At 43.6% G+C, this 21,899-nt stretch overlaps 1 protein-coding gene across 2 annotated transcripts in view; it reads left to right on the forward strand.

Moving 5' to 3' along the window:
- Positions 1-21,899, forward strand: part of GATA4 (GATA binding protein 4) — a 50,469-nt gene that overhangs the window by 22,467 nt on the left and 6,103 nt on the right. Inside the window, exons 2-3 of one of the 2 annotated variants that reach the window (XM_006774783.2) lie at positions 17,658-17,827; positions 19,230-19,355. In XM_006774783.2, the coding sequence (XP_006774846.1) occupies positions 17,663-17,827; positions 19,230-19,355 (291 nt within the window). In that variant the 5' untranslated portion in view covers positions 17,658-17,662. The remainder of the gene's footprint in view (positions 1-17,657; positions 17,828-19,229; positions 19,356-21,899) is intronic. The other variant, XM_006774782.2, reaches the window with a different exon arrangement.

The raw sequence follows: 21,899 nt of genomic DNA on the forward strand, positions 1-21,899 counted from the left end.
ATGGGCTTTCCCAGGCTTCGATTCCTTTATAAAAATGACTAAATTGGCAGCAGACACCTCTGGTATCCATGTGCCCTTCCGGCTCTGACCATCTGAAAAACAAGAACAAGTGAAGAATGAGTACTTGCGCTGTTACCATCAGGAGCGGGGGCCTTTGGCCCCTCCATTAGGTTCTGAGGACAGTATTGGGCAGAGGTAGTACAGGCGGCCAAGAGGATGAATCCTGGGACCCCACCCACAGCCACATCCCGCCTGCCTAGCTGATGAGCAGTTTAGAAGGAAGTTGTGGCATTTGGTGGTGGCATCGAAGCCCAGCAAACACTCTCCTCTGAAATGTTTTACTGATTCCAACAGCTGTCCTGCACGCAGGAGTTGCAATACCCATTGGAAGATGAAGAAGCCGAGGTTACAGGGTGCTCAGGGCCACAGGGGGTAAGGCTGGCAGGACTCAGGTCAGCCTAACTTCCTGGGTAGGTGTCCTTCCCATTCCCTAACGCCAGCTGCACTGATGGCACGTACCCTCTCATTTCAGGGAACTATGGAGGCTGAGGCCACCACACATGAGCATACACAGCTCTGTGGGAGCTGGGCTATGGGGCTGCTTCTTTCCCTCAGAGTCTTGCTGCCAGAGATTTCCCCTTTGCCCTGGCTTTTCTGCAGCTACCGCTACCTCTGAGCCTCTTTCTAGAAGATCAAGTCTAACGAGGACCCTGCCCTGTGCAGTCCCCCCAGCTCGGTCAGCAAATGGGAGCCATAGTGGTCAAGGTCTGATTGACTGATTTTGCTGTTCAGTGCACAGCCTCACATTTGTTCCTGATTTTTTATTTTTTGTAAGGTTGAATACATTGTTGATGAAAAAGAGAGCACCACAATAGCCAAAAGGCTTTGTATTAGTTAGAATTCACCTTTTTCAATATTAATCTACATTTAGGGACATAGACCCAATATCTTGTTTAATGTCTATAATTCCTTCTATAGAGGGGGTACGTTTACATACACAACCAAAGTGTCCACAGAAAGATGAATGGATAAACAGAATGTGGTTTAATATATACAATGGAATATTTATTCAGCCTTAAAAAGGAGGAGATTCATGTACAACATGAATGAACCCTGAGGACATCATGCTAAGTGAAATAAGCCAGACACAAAGAGACAATTTCTGTAGGATTCCACTTCTATGAGATACCTAGAGCAGTCAGTCATAGGCAGGAAGTAGAATGGTGGTTGCCAGGGGCTGGGGGTGGAGGGTACAGAGTTTCAATTTAACAAGATGAAAAGAATTCTGGGATGGATTGCACAACAATATGAATATACTTAACACTACTGAATTGTACACATAAAAATGGTTAAATGGTAATTTCGTGTTATGTGGATTTTTCCACAATTGATCATAATAAAAATAGAGAAACAATGCAAAAGTTTATTAGTAAGAAGAGAGTAAACTGCAAAAATTCTCCATCCTGACACCACATTCTGTTTTCCTCCCCAAAGGTGTGAGCCCTATTAATGTGAGAGTTGGTAGTACTTATTCTGCCTGAATTTGTCCTATCAGATTGCTTTTCTGTAGCAGCTCAGACCTTTCCTAAGACAGGAAAGGATGTACTGTGTGTTAAAGGATGGGTGGAACTATGAGACCTTTGCCTCAAACATGCTCCAGTGGCCCTGGGTTCCGCTGTGGTGCTTCCGGGGGGAGGAAGAGGCTGAGAGCTGAGCTCTGTGTGGTCCCCAGTGCCCAGAAGTTCCATTTCTGTGTGTGTATAATTTGTAAATGTCTGCTTGGCTACGGAGTTCTGAGGCTAGAATGAAAAAAAGAGAAAGAAAATAAAACTAACCCCATAAACAAGGTATAAAATATACCCTGATCTCATTTGTGCTTATAATTTGGCTTAGGAAGAAAATATGGTTTGGGAGAAAAGGATGAAATAACACCCAAAGATCTAAATGATACTAGAAGACAAGGATAAAATAGGTAATTCAAGATCGATGAGATTAATTGCCTAATAAACCCATGGAAAACTTGGGGTAGTCTGGGCAGGCTAGTGATAGGACGAGAAAGAACAGACGATAGGTTTGAGGGGATGTGTGCATCGTGAAGAAGGGGCGGAGACTTCCTGTGAGAGATAGCATAGCAAAGGTGTGCTTTCTCCCCTTCCTTCCTGAACACCAACAAGTCAGATGAAAAGAACCCCCAATATAAGGTAAAATTTTCATCATCAGTGGAAGTGGGAAACAAATCATACCCCAATTACAGAAATACTGTGAAATGTAATAGAAATTCAGACCACATTGAGGGGAAAACTTTGAGAGCCGACCTATACCTGTCAGATCTCCAGCCAGGTGTAAATTTCCTGGTAATAAAATAAATGAGATTAGAAAGGAAGAAGCAATGTTTCATTATGTGCAGGTGAAAGAATGGTTAACTTTGGTAAACATGTACAGTCTCTATGGAGAAAGCTATAAAACGTTAATAAAGGACATAAAAGAAGACATGAATAAATGGGAAAAGACAGTGTTCTTGGACTGGAAATTTAGCAGTATTTTTTCTTACAAATACCCCCAAACAGATCTATAAATTTAGTGCAGTCCCAGAAAACATCCCAGAAGGATTTCTTAAATACAACTTGTCAAGCTGATTATCCTCTATAATAAAAGGCTAATATGCAAATTGTCCCCTCAACCAGAAATTCGACTAGGGGGCTGGGCTGGCCTGCCAACTGCCCGTGGCCCCTCCCCACAGCCAGCCCAGCCCGATCCAGCCGAACCCCACCCATGCACGAATTTGTGCACCGAGCCTCTAGTAATATTTACATGGAAGAGTTACTGTGCAAAAATAGCCAAGATAATTTTTAGAAAGAAGACTTGAGCATTGGATCCTTTCAAATATCAAAGTGCAGCTACACAATTATGGGAATCATGGAATAGAATGTAAATGTTGCCCTAGTCAGTGGCAACAGTGTTATGTTGGCTCAGTGGATAGGGCCTTGGCCTACGGACTGAAAGGTCCTGGGTTTGATTCCTGGTCAGGGCACATGCCTGCGTTGCAGGCTTAATCCCCAGTGAGGCAGCCAATCAATGATGCTCTCTCATCGATGTTTCTCTCTGTATCTCTCCCCTTTCCTCTCTTACATCAATAAAAATACATTTAAATAAATAAATACCCCCTGAGCTGGCAGCTGGGAATGGACGGCGATCAGGAAAAAAGAAAAAAACGAAAAGAATGTAAATGTTATATACCTTTACCTTGTAAAACTAACAAATCCTCTTTAAAAAGTGAGGTAGGCCGAAACCGGTTTGGCTCAGTGGATAGAGTGTCGGCCTGCGGACTGAAGGGTCCCAGGTTCGATTCCGGTCAAGGGCATGTACCTAGGTTGCGGGCATATCCCCAGTAGGGGATGTGCAGGAGGCGGCTGATCGATGTTTCTCTGTCATCGATATTTCTAACTCTCTATCTCTCTCCCTTCCTCTCTGTAAAAAATCAATAAAATATATTTTTAAAAAAGTGAGGTAGATCTGTACAGATATTGGAAAATGTCCAAATAAATGTGCTGTCATAAAGAAACCAAGCTATAAAGAGTGTGATGGTCTGATCCCAGTTGTGTTCAAGGCAGATGGCACTGTTCTTCCCAGTTGCTCCTTCTCAGGGAGGATTCCATGCCTCACCTGATAACATGGGCTTGCCTGTAAGACTTGCTTTGGTCACTGACATGTGAGTAGAAGTCACTTGTGCAACTGCCAAGCACAGGCATTAAGAGCCATAATGTGGTCTGACATCACTTTCTGATGTCCTCTGCTACGAGGCTGGTATGACTCAACTTGGGTCCCAGAGTGAAGCACATACATGTAACAGAACTTCAGCCAGCTTGCAACTGACATGTAATAAGAAGAGCAGAAAATAAGTCTTTAATATAGCAAGGCACTGAGATTTGGGGATTATTTGTTATAGTATAACCTAGCAAAAACTGACAGATGCATTGCTAAACAGCACCAAAACCAAACATTTGTTTTATGAATATATTTTTAACACTTCTATAATGTGTAATGTGTCCTAGAAAAACTTTTCTCATGTGTATAAACAAATATGTACCAAGATGCATGTTGCAACATTTATTATAGCAAAAATTAAAAACAACCTGAATATACATCAATGAGGAAATAAACAAATTAAATATATGTCAATATAATAGAAAACTACAAAGCAACTCAAAGTAGCTCCATGTGTATGAGCATAATTAAAACTCAAAAAAATAGAACTTGAAAGAGCATACATATAGCATGTTATTTCTATGAAGTTTAAAATGTGCAAAAATATGTATTGTTTTTGAAAAAATATACACATATTGCAAGAGGAAAAACATTTATATGAATCAAACATCACATTCATGATAGAGGGAAGGAGGAGACTGGGATGACAAGATACACAGAAGAATCAGTTGTTTCTGCAATTTTTCATTTTTTTTTAGAAATATCTGAAGCAGCCCTAACCGGTTTGGCTCAGTGGATAGAGTGTTGGCCTGCGGACTGAAGGGTCCCAGGTTCGATTCTGGTCAAGGGCATGTACCTTGGTTGCAGGCACATCCCCAGTAGGGGGCGTGCAGGAGGCAGCTGATCGATGTTTCTCTCTCATCGATGTTTCTAACTCTCTATCCCTCTCCCTTCCTCTATGTAAAAAATCAATAAAATATATTTTTTTAAAAAAAGAAATATCTGAAGCAAATACAGCAAAATGTTAAGATCTGGCAAAACTAGGTGGTGGGTGCAAGAGTGTTTTTATTTTTTTAAAATTGATTTTAGAGAGGAAAGGAGAGGGGGAGAGAGATAGAAACATCAATGATGAGAAAGTGTCATTGATTGGCTGCCTTCTGCACGCCCCACACTGGGGATTGAGCCCAAAAGCCAGGCATGTGCCTTGACTGGGAATCGAACCATGACTTCCTGGTTCATATGTCGATGCTCAAACACTGAGCCATGCCAGCTAGGCAAGAGTGTTTTTATATTCTTTTTTTCCCTCAGTTACTGAACCATTTCATATTTTAAAAGTAAATTTGTAAATGTGATGTATAGTATGATGGCATTAAAGTAAATTTTAAAAGCACAAAAATCATTACAGTGTTCAGAGGTATCTAAAAGTATGAAAATGGGTTGGAAGGTTGTATACCAAATTTAGAATAATAGTTGCATAAGAGATGGGGACAGGGAATAAAAGGGAATGCTCTATTGCTGTTGATACTTTTTCATAATTTCTAAAAATAAAAATTATAATAAAGTAGGAAATGTTTAGAAAAATAGAAAACTTGTTAGTCACTTTTTCCTTAAGGGGATGGGATAATAGTAATTTGGTAATCTGATATCCTTCTGTACTGTTTAAATATTTATAGCAATTATGAATTGCACACTTTAAACATAATTAGGGGGGAACATTTTTAGATATGTGAATGAGAAGAGTTACACTATAGTGCCAAGTTGGATGATCCCAAAATCATCTTATTCTTCAAATACTTCACTTTTGATTTGTGGAGACCAGAGCAAGAGAGGTAAAATTAATGTTGGTGAACATTTCCACCTCATTAATTCTGGAATTGGATCTTATTAATCCCCGCCTTTAATCTGGTAAATGTAGTCTTTGGTGTTGAAGCAGTGAATGAGCCACATTCATACTATTGGAAGAGTCCTAAGTAACATTCCTGTATTTGCGCTCCTGCACCCTCTAGTGGTTGGAGGACCTTCCTCAAGGACACCACTATGTGGACATAATGTCCAGGGGACTTGGAAAGGGCCTGGTTATCTTTTCACCCAATCAGCTCCACTTCTCTGTCTTTTTATGTCAGGCTTCCTCAAGTAAGATTTTATTTGAAGAAAGGATTCAGAAAACAACACTGGTGCAGAGTAATTTACACATTTGATCTGATATTAACCTGGGGGTCATTTTCAAACTGGGAAGGATCTAGATCATCTGGTCGGACACCCTCATTTTACAAAGAAGAGGCTAAGCATGGGCCAGTCAAATGTGCACTCCCCAGGTCCTTTGCTAGGAGGGGAAAAGCCTCCTGGCCGCTCTGTATATAATCTTCATCTTTACTTTTTGTTTTGTGTTGACTCAACTCAGAGCTAAACAGAGCCCTGCCAGCTCTCCTTAGACTCCACATTTTGTGCAAAAAGCTTGCAGGGTAACTGTGGATTAGTAGGGGAAGATGTAAAGTGCTGGCGATTGAACTTAACCTTGATTTGATTAAGTAATCCCCAAGAAACCCCCAGAGGGGAAAACAGTCTCGTGCTTAGCCGCTGATGTTTTTCTACACCCTTGCCCCCCTCCCCTTCTAAAAGGCGTAAATCTCCCCTGAAATGCCTCCTTAGCATTCAGGGCAATAAAGAGGTCACATTATATCTCCATAAATCTCCCCTGCTGGCTGGCTGGCTGCTGCCATTCCAGGAGGTGAAAGGGAAGTTGTTTCCATTTGACGGCTGCCGGGCTGGAAGGAAAGGCCTTTTCCCTCCAGACCCATTGTCTTGGTCCCTGAGGGAGCTGGTCTGGCAATTTGTTCAGAATTTCCTTTCCATCCTGCCAGCTTGTAACAAGCTGGAGAGGGGAGGGGGGGTGCAGCCAGGCCTGGTTTAAGTCTCCTGTACTGGCGCTGATAGAGGGCCTACCCAAAGCTCCCTCTCGGTTTTCCTAATTAGTAAAAGGAACAAGGTCTGAATAGGCGGTGTACATGTGTAGAACTGAGCACTGGAAGCCATGCCAGATCCACTGGGAACTGCGTCTGCCTGTGAAGGCTGGGCTGGGGGCCTCTCGGGACAGGACAGGAACCAGGGCACTGTGAGAGATGACAGTGGGTGGGTGAGGTTAAGAATCTGCTTAGAGCCCTAACTGGTTTGGCTCAGTGGATAGAGCGTCGGCCTGCAGACTGAAGGGTCCCAGGTTCAATTTCGGTCAAGGGCATGTACCTTGGTTCCTGGCACATCCCAGGAAGCTGGTGTGCAGGAGGCAGCTGATTGATGTTCCTAGGTCTGTATCCCTCTCCCTTCCTCTCTGTAAAAAATCAATAAAATACTTTTTTTAAAAGGAAGAAAGTAGATATCTCCAATCTTCTAACTCCGAAGCAGAGATGCTTTTTAAAATTTAATTTAATTTCTTGTTAGTTGTATTGTAACAGCATCATTAATAAGTAATTTGCATTCTGTAAAGTTCACTCATGTAAAGTGTGTATAGTTAGTGGATTTTAGTACATTCCAGAGTCGTGTATCTATTTCATTTTATTTTTTTAATATATTTTTATTGATTTCAGAGAGGGAGAGAGAGATAGAAATATCAATGATGAGAGAGAATCGTTGATCGGCTGCCTTTTGCATGCCCCACCCTGGGGATCGAGCCCGGGCATGTGCCCTAACCAGCAATCAAACTGTGACCTCCTGGTTCATAGGTTGACATTCAACCACTGAGCCATGTCAGCCAGGCCAGCTCATAATTTTAGAACAATTTCTTTTACCACTCCCAAAAGAATCTCGTACCCATTTACAATCATTCCAATTTCCCTCTCCCTTTTCCCCTTGCAACTACAAATCGACTTTCTGTCTCCAGGGATTTGCCCATTCTGGACAAAAGACCTCCAGTGATCTTTTGTGACTGGTTTCTTTCATGTTGCATGATGTTATTATTAAGTGTTCATTTCCCTGAAGCTCAGAGCCTTGGCAGTGCTGTTCCCTCTGCCTTCAGCACTCTTCCCCAGATATAGAAATGCTACTTCATTGGCTGCTTATTTAATGAATTTAAATCATGTTACAGGAAGAGAAAATCTTAACATAGTCCATGTAGTTGTCATTTAAAAAAACAAATGTTCATATATTTTTTATTACAACTTAGTTTTCTTATTCCCTATCAGTAGATATTTGGATTGTTTCCAGTATTTTTCCATGAATATCTTAAAAATAAACATTTCTGTCTTCTTCTTTTGGGTGGGAGGGTGTATCCTTTTGATGTAGTCCCATGAATAATTGGGGCAGTTTTATCACTAGCAAGAGTGGGCTGGTTTTTAATGCCTCATGGAGTACTTTTCCGTATCCACCCATCCATCTGTTACATATAATTATATACACACACATTATGTATATATGAAAACCGCTGGGCCTGCGTAAATAATTCTCTCAGAAGAATTATTGTGTGTGTCCGGGAACATGGCATCTCAGTGGCCAGGCAGTCAAATGGGCTGGGAGCAGAGCCCTCAGATGTGCACCATCCTGCTGGCATTACTGATGCTTCATTAGACACATTAGGGCTCTGGCTTTTGTTGAAATCTGATTGGTCAATGTGCATGGGGATTCTGGTGTGTGCTGAGTACCGTAGGAGTGACCCAGCCTGAGAGCAGTGTGGTGAGGATCAGGTTACAGAATGTTCTAGAACAGCAATTTTCAACTGGACTGAAAAAATTTTAAAACATGCAATATCTGATTCAAAATTATACCATTTTTTTTCAGTCAGATTGGCCAAAGGTATATTTTTTGGTGTGCCACAAAATTTTAGTAATTAGTTTATGTGTGCCACGCGATGAAAAAGGTTGAAAATCACTATCCTAGAAGCTTATGTGATTCATTCACCTTCTCTGAACCTTGGTTTCTTCCACTGAATGTTCATGGAATTATCCAAACATCACTTCCAGTGTTGTTTTGTTTTGTTAATTCTCACCCAAGGATATTTTTTTCCATTGATTTTTGGAGGGAGTGGAAGGTGTGTGTGTGTGAGGGGAAAGAAACATCGATGTGAGAGAGACATATTGATTGGTTGCCTCTGGGGTCTGGGATCAAACCTGCAACCCAGGTTCCTGCCCTTGACCCAGAATTGAACCCGAGACCCTTAGGTGTGCTGGCCTACTCTCTAACCATTGTGCAACACCGGCCAGGGCATCACTTCCAATTTTGCCTCCTGCCCTCCAAGAGCCTTAAAGCCTTAATTGAGATAAGCCAGTACTGGGGGAGCAGTGACTAGGGGATAACAGATGGTCATAGTCACTGAACGAGGCAGGGTCCAGTGAACAGAGGGCACAGTTAAAACTTAGTACCCAGAGTCCAGGAAGTGGCAAACATTTTCAATTGCTGATGCTCAGTCAGGAATCCCAGGAGGTTGTGAGATGAACCAGGAGGTTGTGAGATGTCAATGGCCAACTAAGCACAGGCATTTAGAGTCATTTCATGCACCTCTTTCCTTGCATTCTGCATGCACCTTGTCTGGGAGGTGGTGACTCAGCCCACTTCTTAGTCAGATGCTAATGTTGGGGAGAAAGCAGTGTGTAGGGCAACACAGAGGGAGTAAGCATGTCAGGGATGTGGGCCTCACACCCGGAGTGCTGCTGAGAGTGGCCACACATCTGTATTTTAAGCCTCTTGTCCCAGAATAATCCTATATAATAAAAGGCTAATATGCAAACTGTCCCCTCGACTTGGAGTTTGACCAGGAGGCGGGCTGGCCCGCCAGCCAACTGCCCACGGTCCCTCCCCCTGGCTGGCCCCATCCCTGATTGCCCCACCCCCATATTGGGGGCATGGCCAGCCGGACCCCACCCATGCACCAATTCATGCACCAGGCCTGTAGTTAGTAATAAGCCCCTTTTCCTCAGAAGAGCCCCATTCTGGATGATGAGTTATGTGCCATCCTTCTTAGCACCAAGGAGTGGCAGAAAAGAGGAAGCTGGTGAGGCCAGGTTTGGGAGGGTGGGGGCAGTAGGACAGGTGTCTTCCGGGCACAGCAGCCTGTCCAGCTCCTCCTGAGGTCCAGGCAGCTCTTTCACTGATCAGTGGTGGATGGGAGGTGGGGAGAAAGCCCCCAGAGGACAAGGAGACAGCTGGGCAAAACAGTGCTTGCAAAAACACCAAGAAGGACAAAATACCGGCATAAGGGAAAGTTTTGAATATAGAAATTATGACAATTCAATCATTGAGTAGTCCCTTCTTTCTCTCCCTCCCTCCCTGTTTTTGGTGCTTTTTTCTCTTCCTTTCAGAATGTAAATGCTTCTTTGTGATTTTTTTTAAAAACCTGAATGTCACATTCTTTAACTCTTACCTTAAGCCCAAACCCAGGCTCTTAGATCAGCATTAGTGGGTGTGTGTGTGTGAGAGAGAGAGAGAGAGAAAGGGGGTGAGGGGAGGAGTCATATTTTCCAGTGGCTATTAAGAAGTGTAGTGTGCTACAGCCGGCCCGCGTGGATCAGTGGTTGAGCTCCGACCTATAACCAGGAAGTCACGGCACTTGGCCAGGGTGTGGGCTCAGTCCCCAGTGGAGGACATGTAGGAAGCAGCCTATCAGTGATTCTCTCTCTCGTCATTGATGTTTCTATCGCTCTCTCCCTCTCCTTTCCTCTCTGAAATTAATAAAAATATATTTAAAAAAAGAAATGTAGTGTGCTAAAAATTTCATATGGACTGTTCTCAGTGTCCTTGTTTGTAAAATTGTAAAAATGTTCCGCATCTCATGAAACCGCAGTCCGAATTGTACGGGCTAATCTCTATGAACCGCCAGCATTTTGTTCTTTGGCACTGAGACGCAGAGGCCCCAAACTCCACAGGGCAACCCTGGCCCAGCCTGTGGCGAGAACCGCTTCTGTTCAGCGGCTGTGGGAGCTTCCAAAATAGGTGCTCTGATCCCCGCCAGCCTGGACGCCGCTTGAGCTGTGTCTGCCCTCCCCTCGGCAGCCTCCTGTCACAGGCCAAGCCTGACAAAGCCCAGAAGACCAAAGGCTCCGGAGCTGCCAGAAAAACCCCAGCATTTGTTTGCTCCCCATGCCCCAGACGCAGGCGCCAGCCCCGGGGACAGATCTGGGCCTGTCAGGAAATCCATGCACAATCTCTGGTGAACTTTGGATGGGACTCGGGACTAGGGTTCAGCAAGGGACATATGGGTGGGGCTAGAGACTTTGTTCCTGAAGCCCCTTTGGCTCCTCGGGAGGTCTCTGGGCAGGCCCCTCCCCTCTCATTGCCCAGGCCTTGGATCCTCTCTGGCCTCTATTTTGTAGCGTTGAATAGCTAGCTGCCCTGGGTATGGGTACTTTCCATTGTGTTTAGGTATCTTGCCTCCCCAACTAGATTGCACAGTGATCCAAAACAGCTGGAGCGGGGGCTAGTGATACAGCCCAGGCATCATTGCAATTTGTCACATTGAATATAATTATTTGTTTTGAGGTGTGTATCCCCATCTAGACCAAAACAACTCTGGGCAGGTATTTAAAAAACATATATATATATATATATATATATCTCAAACCATGACCTCCTGGTTCAGTGATGGCGAACCTTTTGAGCTCAGCGTGTCAGCATTTTGAAAAACCCTAACTTAACTCTGGTGCCAGGTCACATATAGAAATTTTTTGATATTTGCAACCATAGTAAAACAAAGACTTATATTTTTGATATTTATTTTATATATTTAAATGCCATTTAACAAAGAAAAATCAACCCAAAAAAATGAGTTCGCGTGTCACTGTCCTGGTTCATAGGTCAATGCTCAACCACTTAGCCACGCCAGCTGGGCTGGGCAGGGATTTTGCCCCAAGTTTGTCTAATATATATCTATGTCCAGCACTTTCACAGGGGCAAGCGGAGCAGACACGTTTGGGCTTCAGTGCCCCACACCCAGAAACAGCAGATGGCCTAAGACCAGATACCCCCAGCCTCTGAGGGTGAACAGAGCAAGGTTGCTCCACCATGGGTTCTGACTCAAGACCCCAGCTTTTCCCGGTAGCAAGAGGAAGCCCCTCAAAAGAGGGAGGGCTTGAGGGCACCTCTGCCGCAGAGCAGAGCCAGGCTCTGTGCCACTGGCCCAGCGGGTTGGCACGCACGCGGCAGCATCTCAGCCTGAGCTTTCTCTCCAGCAGTCGGGAGACAAGTCCAGCCTTTGGGCCGTGCCCAGTGGGTGTCGCCAACCCTGGCCCCAGCCTCTGATTTCTCTCTCTTCTTCCTCCTACTTCCCCCCTCTTCTTCTTGACCTTTCCTTCTTGCAGCCCTACTGGCTTACCCTCTTACCCTGCCTGTGGGTGGTTCCCCGAGATGGATGGGGCAGGTCAGGGGAGAGGTCGGAGTCCTTGTCTTGATTGCGTCAGTTCTCTGTAGGGAAGTCGTGGGGGGTGGGGGTGGATCCTTCTACCTCCAGGCCCACATTTTTCTTTCAGGCACTTGGGGGAGAGTGTTTTGCCTTAATTCTCAGGAAGATTCATTCTAAATTGGATGCCTAAGAAATCAGGCTGAGTTTGTTTCCCTCTTTGAAAAAAATAATGCTATAATGGGGCATGGATGGAAGTGAGGCGTTAGAGTCCCATTCTTGGGGTTAGGGCTCAATTCATTTTGTGCTTTTGTTTGCTGAAATAATCATGAATTAATATTTCCCATGAGCAGTAGCTGTGAGACCTCTTACGTATATTCTGTCTACCTTGCTGCCAGGTCATTCCCTGCCTGCAGTCTTCAACTTGGACGAGCGTGAGAGCGATAGAGATTTGCAGTCAAGAGCACAGCCCCAGTGGTTTGAGAAAAAAACAGATCCCCAAATCTCCTAGCTCTTTTGTTTGTCCCCTCTCTCCCCCCATAACACAGCACACCAAAGTTTGTCCCTGGTCTTCCCACTCCCTCTCAACCCCTCCAACCCTAACAATAATCCATCATTGTTATCTCATGTGGTGTTTGCAAAGCACTTTACAGCCATTGTTGTGAGTTTTTCCTTTTATTTGCAAAGTACTTCACAATTATTATTACAAGTCTTTCCTCTGGCTGTGGGGTGATGCTGACCCACTTCCCAGAGCTGGCTTCCCCTTGCCTTCTCAGTGGCAGGGCCGATTCCCATGGTGCCCAGCACCCGGTGGGTGGGGCTTTCCTAAGTCAAGGCCATAGCTGTGCCCTTCTGCCTTAGAAATCAGGCTTAGGAACTGGCTTCAGGCTGCTGCCCGCTGCCCTCAGGAAGTCCCGCCCTACCCATTTCTAATGAGGGAATAAGAGGGGGCTATCACCAAGGTACACACCTCCAGACACTAGTGCTGGTTTGGGGCTCACAGCCTGTCACCTCCCGTTTTCCCCAGTGGTTGCTAAGCAGCAGGGCTTGCACTTCTTTCTCTCCGTTTTTCAGCCCAAGGGGTGGGGGTGCAGGAGAGACATGTGTCAAATGTAAGAGAGTAAAATAGTTCCTTCCTCCATAGTGGACTGGGAGTTGCTTGAGGCGGTCTGATCAAAATTATTTTTGTTTCATTTTTATTTTTTTTTTATCAGATTTTAAAAACAGGCAATTATGACATTACAGAATGGTGTGTTTATTGTTTTAAAGATAAGTTCAACCCTAGCTGGTTTGGCTAAGTGGATTAGAGCATTGGCCTGTGGACTGAAGGGTCCCAGGTTCGATTCCGGTCAAGGACACATGCTCAGGTTGCAGGCTCGATCCCCAGTAGGGGGCATGCAGGAGGCAATCGATCAATGATTCTCCCTCCTCTCCTTTCCTCTCTGAAATCAATATATATATGTTCATAAAATCCAAGTAGCATAACAAAAGTTCCTTCCATGGCATTTAGTGTGCTGCATTTTTTATTTAACATGTCGGATAAGCATTTTCCTCTATTGGCACATGGTCTTTATAATAATCACTTAAAATTGGGTAGGTTGGATGGCAATTTTCTGGTAGAGAATATGGACTTGTGCAGATTTGAAGAGGTTGTGGGTTGTGGGGAAAACATGTGTCTGACGGGGGTCGGGGGGTGAGGGGAGTGCCTTTAGGAAGGATGGCCTTGCCCTCCCATTCAGTTCTTTCCTTTGGCTGCTGGTGTGACCCTCCGACCTTTCGATCTGAGTCAGACTTCTGCACTTTCCACCCTAGACAAGAAGTTTCTGCCACCCAAAGCCCCAGCTTGGTTAAGGTATGTTCTGAAAATGAGTTGAGTAACGTTGTTACTCGAAATTGGTGTTCTGGCTCCATTTCCCAAGTTAGGTCATTAGCATTCTGAGAGTAAGACTCCCCTTAGCCCCTATGACATCTGTACGAGTGCTTAAATAGCAGATGCTCGGTAAATAGTTGTACGTACTTACCAGCCTCCAATGCCTTTCCCTGGCCAAATAGTTGCTTGGCTGTGTAACCCATCCTGGGAGGCAAGCTTGAAGGAGTTCCTAAGGCAGTGACGGCGAACCTTTTGAGCTCGGCGTGTCAGCATTTTGAAAAACCCTAACTTAACTCTGGTGCCATGTCACATATAGAAATTTTTTGATATTTGCAACCATAGTAAAACAAAGACTTATTTTTGATATTTATTTTATATATTTAAATGCCATTTAACAAAGAAAAATCAACCAAAAAAAATGAGTTCACGTGTCAGAGGTTCGCCATCACTGTCCTAAGGCAAACCTTTGTGTTGGCTTCTCAAAGCAGTAAAAGGCCAGGAACCAGCCGTGGGTTGTTAGGCAGCCTCTTAGATGAGTCTGCCCAACTATAAAACAGTAAGTGTGAAGGGAAAAGAAAGAGGAACAGCCCTAACCGGTTTGGCTCAGTGGATAGAGCATCAGCCTGCGGACTCAAGGGTCCCAGGTTCAATTCTGGTCAAGGGCATGTACCTTGGTTGCGGGCACATCCCCAGTGGGGGGTGTGCAGGAGACAGCTGATTGATGTTTCTAACTCTCTATCCCTCTCATTTCCTGTAATAAAACATCAATAAAATGTATTTAAAAAAAGAAAGAGGAACGGTTTATGCAATTTTTGTCTCCAGAACGTAGGAAAGAAGCCAGATTGCTTATCTTTAAAAAGAAGATGATCACCACCCTTGAGAACTCCTTACTGAAGTATTTGTGAATGAAGTGGTAGAATGTGTGGGATTTTCTCCAGTTCTGCCAGACACGGGGGAGTGGGTGGAGGTATAGGAGACAAAAGTGGGCACACGTTGTTGGGAGCTGAATAATTATTAAATAGAGTTATTTTTCCCACCTGGTGTGTGGCTCAGTGATTGAGCATCGACTTATGAGCCAAGGGGTCACCGATTCAATTCTTGGTCAGGGCATATGCTCAATACCCAGTAGTGGGAGTGCACGAGACAGCCAATTGATGTTTCTATCTCTCTATCCCTCTCTCTTCCTCTCTTTGAAATTAATAAAAACGTAATTTTTTAAAAAGTTTAGATAAGGACACATTTGTAATATCTTATTCAATAAAGAAAAAAATAAAGAAAGAATAAAGAAAGAATAAAAAAGAGTTTACTTTTAAATTCTGCTCACTTTTGAATATGTTTAAATTTTTTCATTAAAAAAAAAAAAAGAGTGAGAGGGTTGTCCTAGGTTAGGACTGGTGAGACTGGTCCTTCCTGCCCAAGCCTGATTTTATACCGGAAGCCAGTGTCCTGTTTCAATTTTGAGGCTGTAGTGCCATCTAGTGTTTATTACAAACACGCAACAAAATGATGACATTGCAAGGGCCCCTGGGTAGTCGAAGGCCCTTCTGTGAACTCTCCTGGCCTTTCCAGTTCCCTCAGGGAAGGCCTGGGCTGAGGGAGCAGGGCTACCAACCCCCGGCAAGGGCAGGTACGAGCCTGCCTGGAAGTGAAGGGGGAGGAGGCCTTGATGGTAGTGAGGGTGGTGGCAGGTTGCTCCTCACTCCACGCCTCCCCCAGGCTTGGGGAAGCAAGCTGTGGGGCGGAGTCTCCTTTTCATGTGCGGCTGTGCAGGCAGGTGACCTTGCTGCAGGGTTCCCAGTGTGACCCAGGTACAAAAATAGCCTCTCTTGTGACCAGTGTGTGCTCAGCTCCCTGGCCTGAGCAAACAGCCCCTCACACCTGCACACTGTTGACTCGGTGTAGACATACAGCTACTTGTTTGCAGGTGCGAATGACTGTTTGTGTACCCAGAGTTGAGGGGAGGGCCATCCTCTTCTTCAGCCCACTGTTTCCTTAGAGCAGGTATCGTGGGGTCACAGAAATAGCAGAATGTGCAGCCTGACACCCCAGGGCTGGGTCCTGATGGAGAGAGAGCTCTTAAAAACCCTCCCCTCCATTCCTCTCTGGTTTGGCTCAGTGGATAGAGCGTTGGCCTGTGGACTGGAGGGTCCCAGATTTGATTCCACTCAGGGGCAGGTGCTCGGGTTGCAGGCTCGATCCCCAGTGGGGGGGCGTGCAGGAGGCAGCTGATCAATGATTCTCTCTCATCATTGATGTTTCTATCTCTCTCTCCTTCTCCCTTCCTCTCTGAAATCAATAAAAATATATTAAAAGAACCCCCCCTTCAAATATCGCCCCCCCCCCTTACTAGAGAAGAATCCACTCTTGCCTCTGGTAGTAGGACAAGGACAATCTGGACACCAGAGTAGCTATATTAAGGGACAGAGAACATTCAGAAAAGATATAATAAACATCTTTCAAAATAAGAAGCCATGTTCATGGAGTTAGAGAGACTTCTGCAAATTCCAAGCCAGGCTTTATATAAATCATAGGGGATAACAAAAGTGGCCCAGCCGATTTCACCAGGGCAACTGAACTGGACATGAGTGGAATTTACCAATTGTAAAATTCTATAGGCATGGGAGATAAAGGTAATGGGGCTGGGAAGGGCAGGGGAGTGACAAATGATGGCAACTTTCCCATAGACGTGTGATCAACTCTGTCACCATTGCTATCACATGTACCTTTATTTTATGTATCAGTAAGCAAGAAAATATGTCAAATTGTGATTCAGAATATCATACAGGCATATTGAAATGAGGAAATGAATTACAGCTTTTGGGGGGGGGGAGTAGGGCAGGGCAGTTTAAAATTTCAAGAACTTTCAGAAAATGTAGTCCCTTTTGGTTCATTAATTCTACTTCTAGGGGAGTATCCTAAGAAATAACCAGAAATGCTAACATTTGTATACAAAATGAGCCATGTTTACAAAATAAAAGTGAAAAACTGGGTAATGATTAATTAAAGGTCAATGATGGTAAATAAAGGATGGCCCATTTATGTGATGGGATCTCACACTGCACTCAGAATGAGCTTGTGAAGATTTTCTAATGTGGGAAAGGCTTTGGCATTAAGTGAAAAAACAGGCTCAAAATTATATAGCTTGACCTCAACCAGGCAAAAATGTGTGTATATATATATACATAGTGTGTATATATATATATATAGTATTTATATATCAATATATATAAAGTATTCCAAAGGATATAATAGAACACAGTGCTAATGACACTGGTGATCTTCGAGTTGTAGGATTATATGTAATTTATATTTCTTTACACATTTCAGTGTTTTCTTATTTTCCTGAAGTAAATATTTATAATTTTTATTCAAAGGAATCTTAATTTTGAAAGGAAAAAAAGAGAGAGAGACAAAAGGTCAGAGTGGACCTGAGTGTTAGATAAAAACCTCAGGGTTACAGGCTCAGAAGGAGAGATGAGGGACTAAAATCAGGCTGAGGGTGATTGCTGCCAGACTTTCTTCCTGTCTCCTGACTGGGGAGAGCCCTGCTGTGTCTGGGATGTCCGAGAGTAAACATGTGCACTTCCCATGACAGTCCTTGGAGCAGATAGATCCCCAGGGGTTAAGGTCCAAGTGAGGCCCCAAAGCTATCCCTCCTGCACTCCTTGCAAGGAAAGGGCATTATTTCTTTGGTCTCTAGATTTTCTGACATGAGGTTAATATGAATAAACAAATAATTAATCCTCTGTGTTCTTTCCCACCCAGTAGATATGTTTGATGACTTCTCGGAAGGCAGAGAGTGTGTCAACTGTGGGGCCATGTCTACCCCACTCTGGAGGCGGGATGGGACAGGGCACTACCTATGCAACGCCTGCGGCCTTTACCACAAGATGAACGGCATCAACCGGCCCCTCATCAAGCCCCAGCGCCGGCTGGTAAGCAAGTACCCAGACCACAGAAGTCCAACAGCCTGGGGTGGGGGTGGGGCACATTTCGCTCTTCTCAGCCCCTGGCTCCTACCTTGGTGGGACATTTCCTGGTTTTGAATTTTGGATTTCAAGTCATCTTTAGAAGAAGGTATGGTTTGAGGGTTTGGGTCGATGCGTGCAGGCTACATAGTAATTTCTCACGCCTTTAGCGTTAAGTTAGCTTGAGCTACAAGGTTTTCCAGACTTGACCTTGAGCAAAGAGCCAGATGTTTCTCTGGCAAAATGGGTTTACTCTGCAACAACGAAGATTTGTAATTCGGGGCATGTGGTCCACTGGTGAACCATGCCAAGTCCAGATGACAAAGGAGGGGAACATTCTTTCATAGAGGAAGGAGGAGCTGTTGTAATCAAAGAGTCCATTGGAGGAAACTGGGAGTTAGAAGTATTGTGGCTTTTCATTGGCTGAGCTGTAAGGCTTGTTGGGGAGAAGACCCTCCTCCTACCTGCTGGAGTAGTAGAGTAGAAAAACTTCTTCCTGTTGGAGATGGAAAATATGTCTCTTGTTTGGAGTAATTATGAGACTCCCCTGACAGCCCCTCCCAACTTCAATTTAAATGAGGTTTCTATTTATTAATCTTCATAAGAACATCTAATTCAAGCCCTTAATTATGCAGAAGTGAAAAGTGAGGCTTAGAAAAGCTAGTGGCTTGCCTGGGGTCACATATGAGTGAGTCCAGACTTCCTGGTTCCCAGTCCAGCGTTCTCTTGTACGTCTCCTGTGCTCCCATCAACTCCATGAGGAAGGTCAGCTCTTCCTTTATTCCTTTGTTACTTACCTGGTTTTCAACTGATCAACCCAAATCCCAGGGAGGTTAAACAGTGTGTACCTGACCTGTGGCTGAGGAAGAGTTTGGAATTGAGTTTTTGGTTCTTTGTTCCGTGGGCTTTTCTTACTATAATTGGATTTTCACCAATACATACTGGCTTTCATGTATATTAGGGAGGGAAGAACAGAGGAGATCAACCCTGATGTTTTCCTTTCTTGAGGTCCCACAGCCCATCCAGTCTCTGATGACACTTGGATATAATAAATCCTCACCCACCACTTGAAAACCACATTAATTCTGCTTTTCTGCCTCCAGTGCCCAGAGCTCATTGGACTTTCCATCTAACAAGGAATGACTAATAACGTCGCTAAGCCACAGTCCCGACTAGCATTCACTCTTCTCCCAGGGCATACATTTCCCCTGGCGCTCTGGCTGGCCTGAGATGCTCACACAGGATTATGATCACCTGCTCCCGCCACCCACCTAGGGGAGGCCCAGCCCTGCAGCACTCCCTCCCTGAGGCAGAAGCAGCAGTGCCTGCCTTTTCCTTGGGCTTGAAGGGTTTGTCTCCTGTATTGCAGTCTGCTTCCCGCCGAGTGGGCCTCTCCTGTGCCAACTGCCAGACCACCACCACCACGCTGTGGCGCCGCAACGCGGAGGGCGAGCCCGTGTGCAACGCCTGCGGCCTATACATGAAGCTCCACGGCGTAAGTAGTCCCACCCCCCTTGCAGGACCACCACCTAGACCAGCATCCTTGCTCTCTCATACTCATCACTCAGTCCTCACTCGTCTTTCTCCCTTCACACTATAATTTATTTTTTCCTTCTTTTTTATAATTAAAAATTGTAAATTTTTTTATTGATTCATAAAGTATACAGTATAGGGTTATGTATGGAATAGCATATCGGGTAAATGGCCTCCACGGCTTTGCTATTTTTTCCTTCGTAACAGAGTATTTAGATATGGAAGGAACCATACAGACTACATTACTCTGTTCAGGCTGTTCCAACAGAATACCACAGACTGGGTGACTTCTAAATAGAAATTTATTTCTCTCAGTGTGGAGGCTGGGAGTTGGAGATCAAGGTACCAGCATAGTGGAGTGAGGGTCCTCTTCTAGGTCACAGACTTTTCCTCACATGCAGGGCACGAGGGAGCTCTTTGGAGTCTCTTTTATGGACTATTAATCCCATTCATGAGGGTTTCACCTGCATGACCTAATCAACTCCCAAAGGCCCCAGCTCCTGACACCATCGCCTTTCTAACATGAATTTTGGGGAGACACAGAATTTCATACCATAGCAGAAACACTGACACTCACTTCATCTTTAACATTATATAAGTCTAATTCCCATTTACAGATGAGGAGACTCAGAGTAGTCTCTATATATGGTTAGTATGAAAAAACGAAGGTAGCAATTCAATAGATAAAGGATAGGTTAAGAATAATCATATTGATAAAATCTGGAAAACACAAGCAAAGCTTGACCTCCACCTCCTACCAAAACCAAAAATAAGCTTGGGTGAATTAAAGATATGAAATGTAAAATGTCTTTAAATAGAGACAATAAAAACACGAGAAGAAAGTGTAGGAGATAATATTTGTGTAACCTTGTGGGTGAGAGGAGAACTTGTTAGACAAGTTTTCAGAACTCTTAAGCCATAAGATAAAAGTCAGGTATATTTGATTCTAGAACATTTAATATTAGTGTACAGAAAAAAGATACCTCAGGAAAGTAAAAGCCAATACACATATCAGCAAAAGGGTTCATATTTCCAGAATACAGGGAGCTTTACAAAGCTCCTCATGTTCTGATTTGCAACAATCTCCATTAAAAAGTCAGTGTAGAATATTGTACACAGTATGGCACCATTTTTATGAAGAAAGAGAAAGAACATAATTTATATGTCGCTGTTTATTTACACAGAGAATACCTGGAAGAATACATAAGAAACTGGTAGCATGTAGCATGGGTTGCTCTAGGAGAAGTAACTGGAGAGTTGGAGGGACCTGTTTTTTCACTGTGTACTCCCTTTGTAACTTTTAGTTGATGCATGTCTTAGTTGTTCAAATATAAGTTAAACTAAAACAACACAAGCAAAACAAACAAAAAAAGATATCCTACAGAATAATAAGAAAATCACAATCCATCTTTCCCCCATTTCCCCAAAGGGGCAAAAGAAATAAAAATATAATTCACAGAAGCCGCTCTGGTTAGCCACCGAACATGTGCAGAGAGGCTGGGCCTCACTAAAAATCAGGGAAACGTCAATTCACACAACCTTGAGGTTCCCTGTGTTGCCCACATGTTTGGCAAAAATTAAAATGTGTGATAATATAGCTGTGGTGTGGATTTGGGAAAACAAATACTCTCGTACTGTATATTGCTGATTTGTATGTAAGTTATTACAAATATTCTTTCAGGAAATTAAGCTGGCAGTACTTACTAAGGTTAAAAACACACATACCTTTTGATGTAGCAGCTCTACTTTTGAGAAACTAACTATAAAATAATAAAAGAATCAATACATGATGTTTGAAGTATTTATTGCTGCAGTGTTTGTATTGGCAAAAAATAGAAACAATCTTCAAGCCTCATAAAGACACGGTTGAGTAAATTATGGCACATCCTATAAGGTACACTGTTGCACAGAAATTAAAAAAGGAATGTGTCTTGATCTGGAGTAATGAAAAAAACATATTGCAAAGAAATATATATATAGTGTGACCCTATACTATGGAGGTGAGGGTACATTAGACATACACACAGATGGAAGGATGGATGAGTACATACATATATGCATGTATAGATATGCATAAGTGCATACAAGTTTGAGAAACTAGCCTATAAAACAATAAAAGAATCAATACATGATGTTTGAAGTATTTATTGCTGCAGTGTTTATATTGGAACACAGTAAGGAGCACAGTCTATTTCTCCAGTTGCTTCATGGGGACAGTGGGCTGGGAGGGGTGTTATGAACTTAATCTCATGCATGTTTTCATCTTAATGAGCAAAAAGTGGCTAAAATATCATTAAGAACATTCATAAGATACTACACTTGTGTATTCTTCAATGAATGTATATAAGGATGTTTGTTGAATCACTGTAATAGTAAAGATGGAGAAAATGCTCCAGGAGGAAAATGGTTAAAGAAACAGTTGTTCTCCAGTGGGGAGTGGGGGAGGGTTATAGAGGAATATTATGCAGTATTAAAAAATTAAAAGTAGAATTACCATATGACCCAA

Source organism: Myotis davidii, unplaced genomic scaffold (assembly GCF_000327345.1).
Source record: "Myotis davidii unplaced genomic scaffold, ASM32734v1 scaffold524, whole genome shotgun sequence".
Taxonomy (NCBI): Eukaryota; Metazoa; Chordata; class Mammalia; order Chiroptera; family Vespertilionidae; genus Myotis; species Myotis davidii.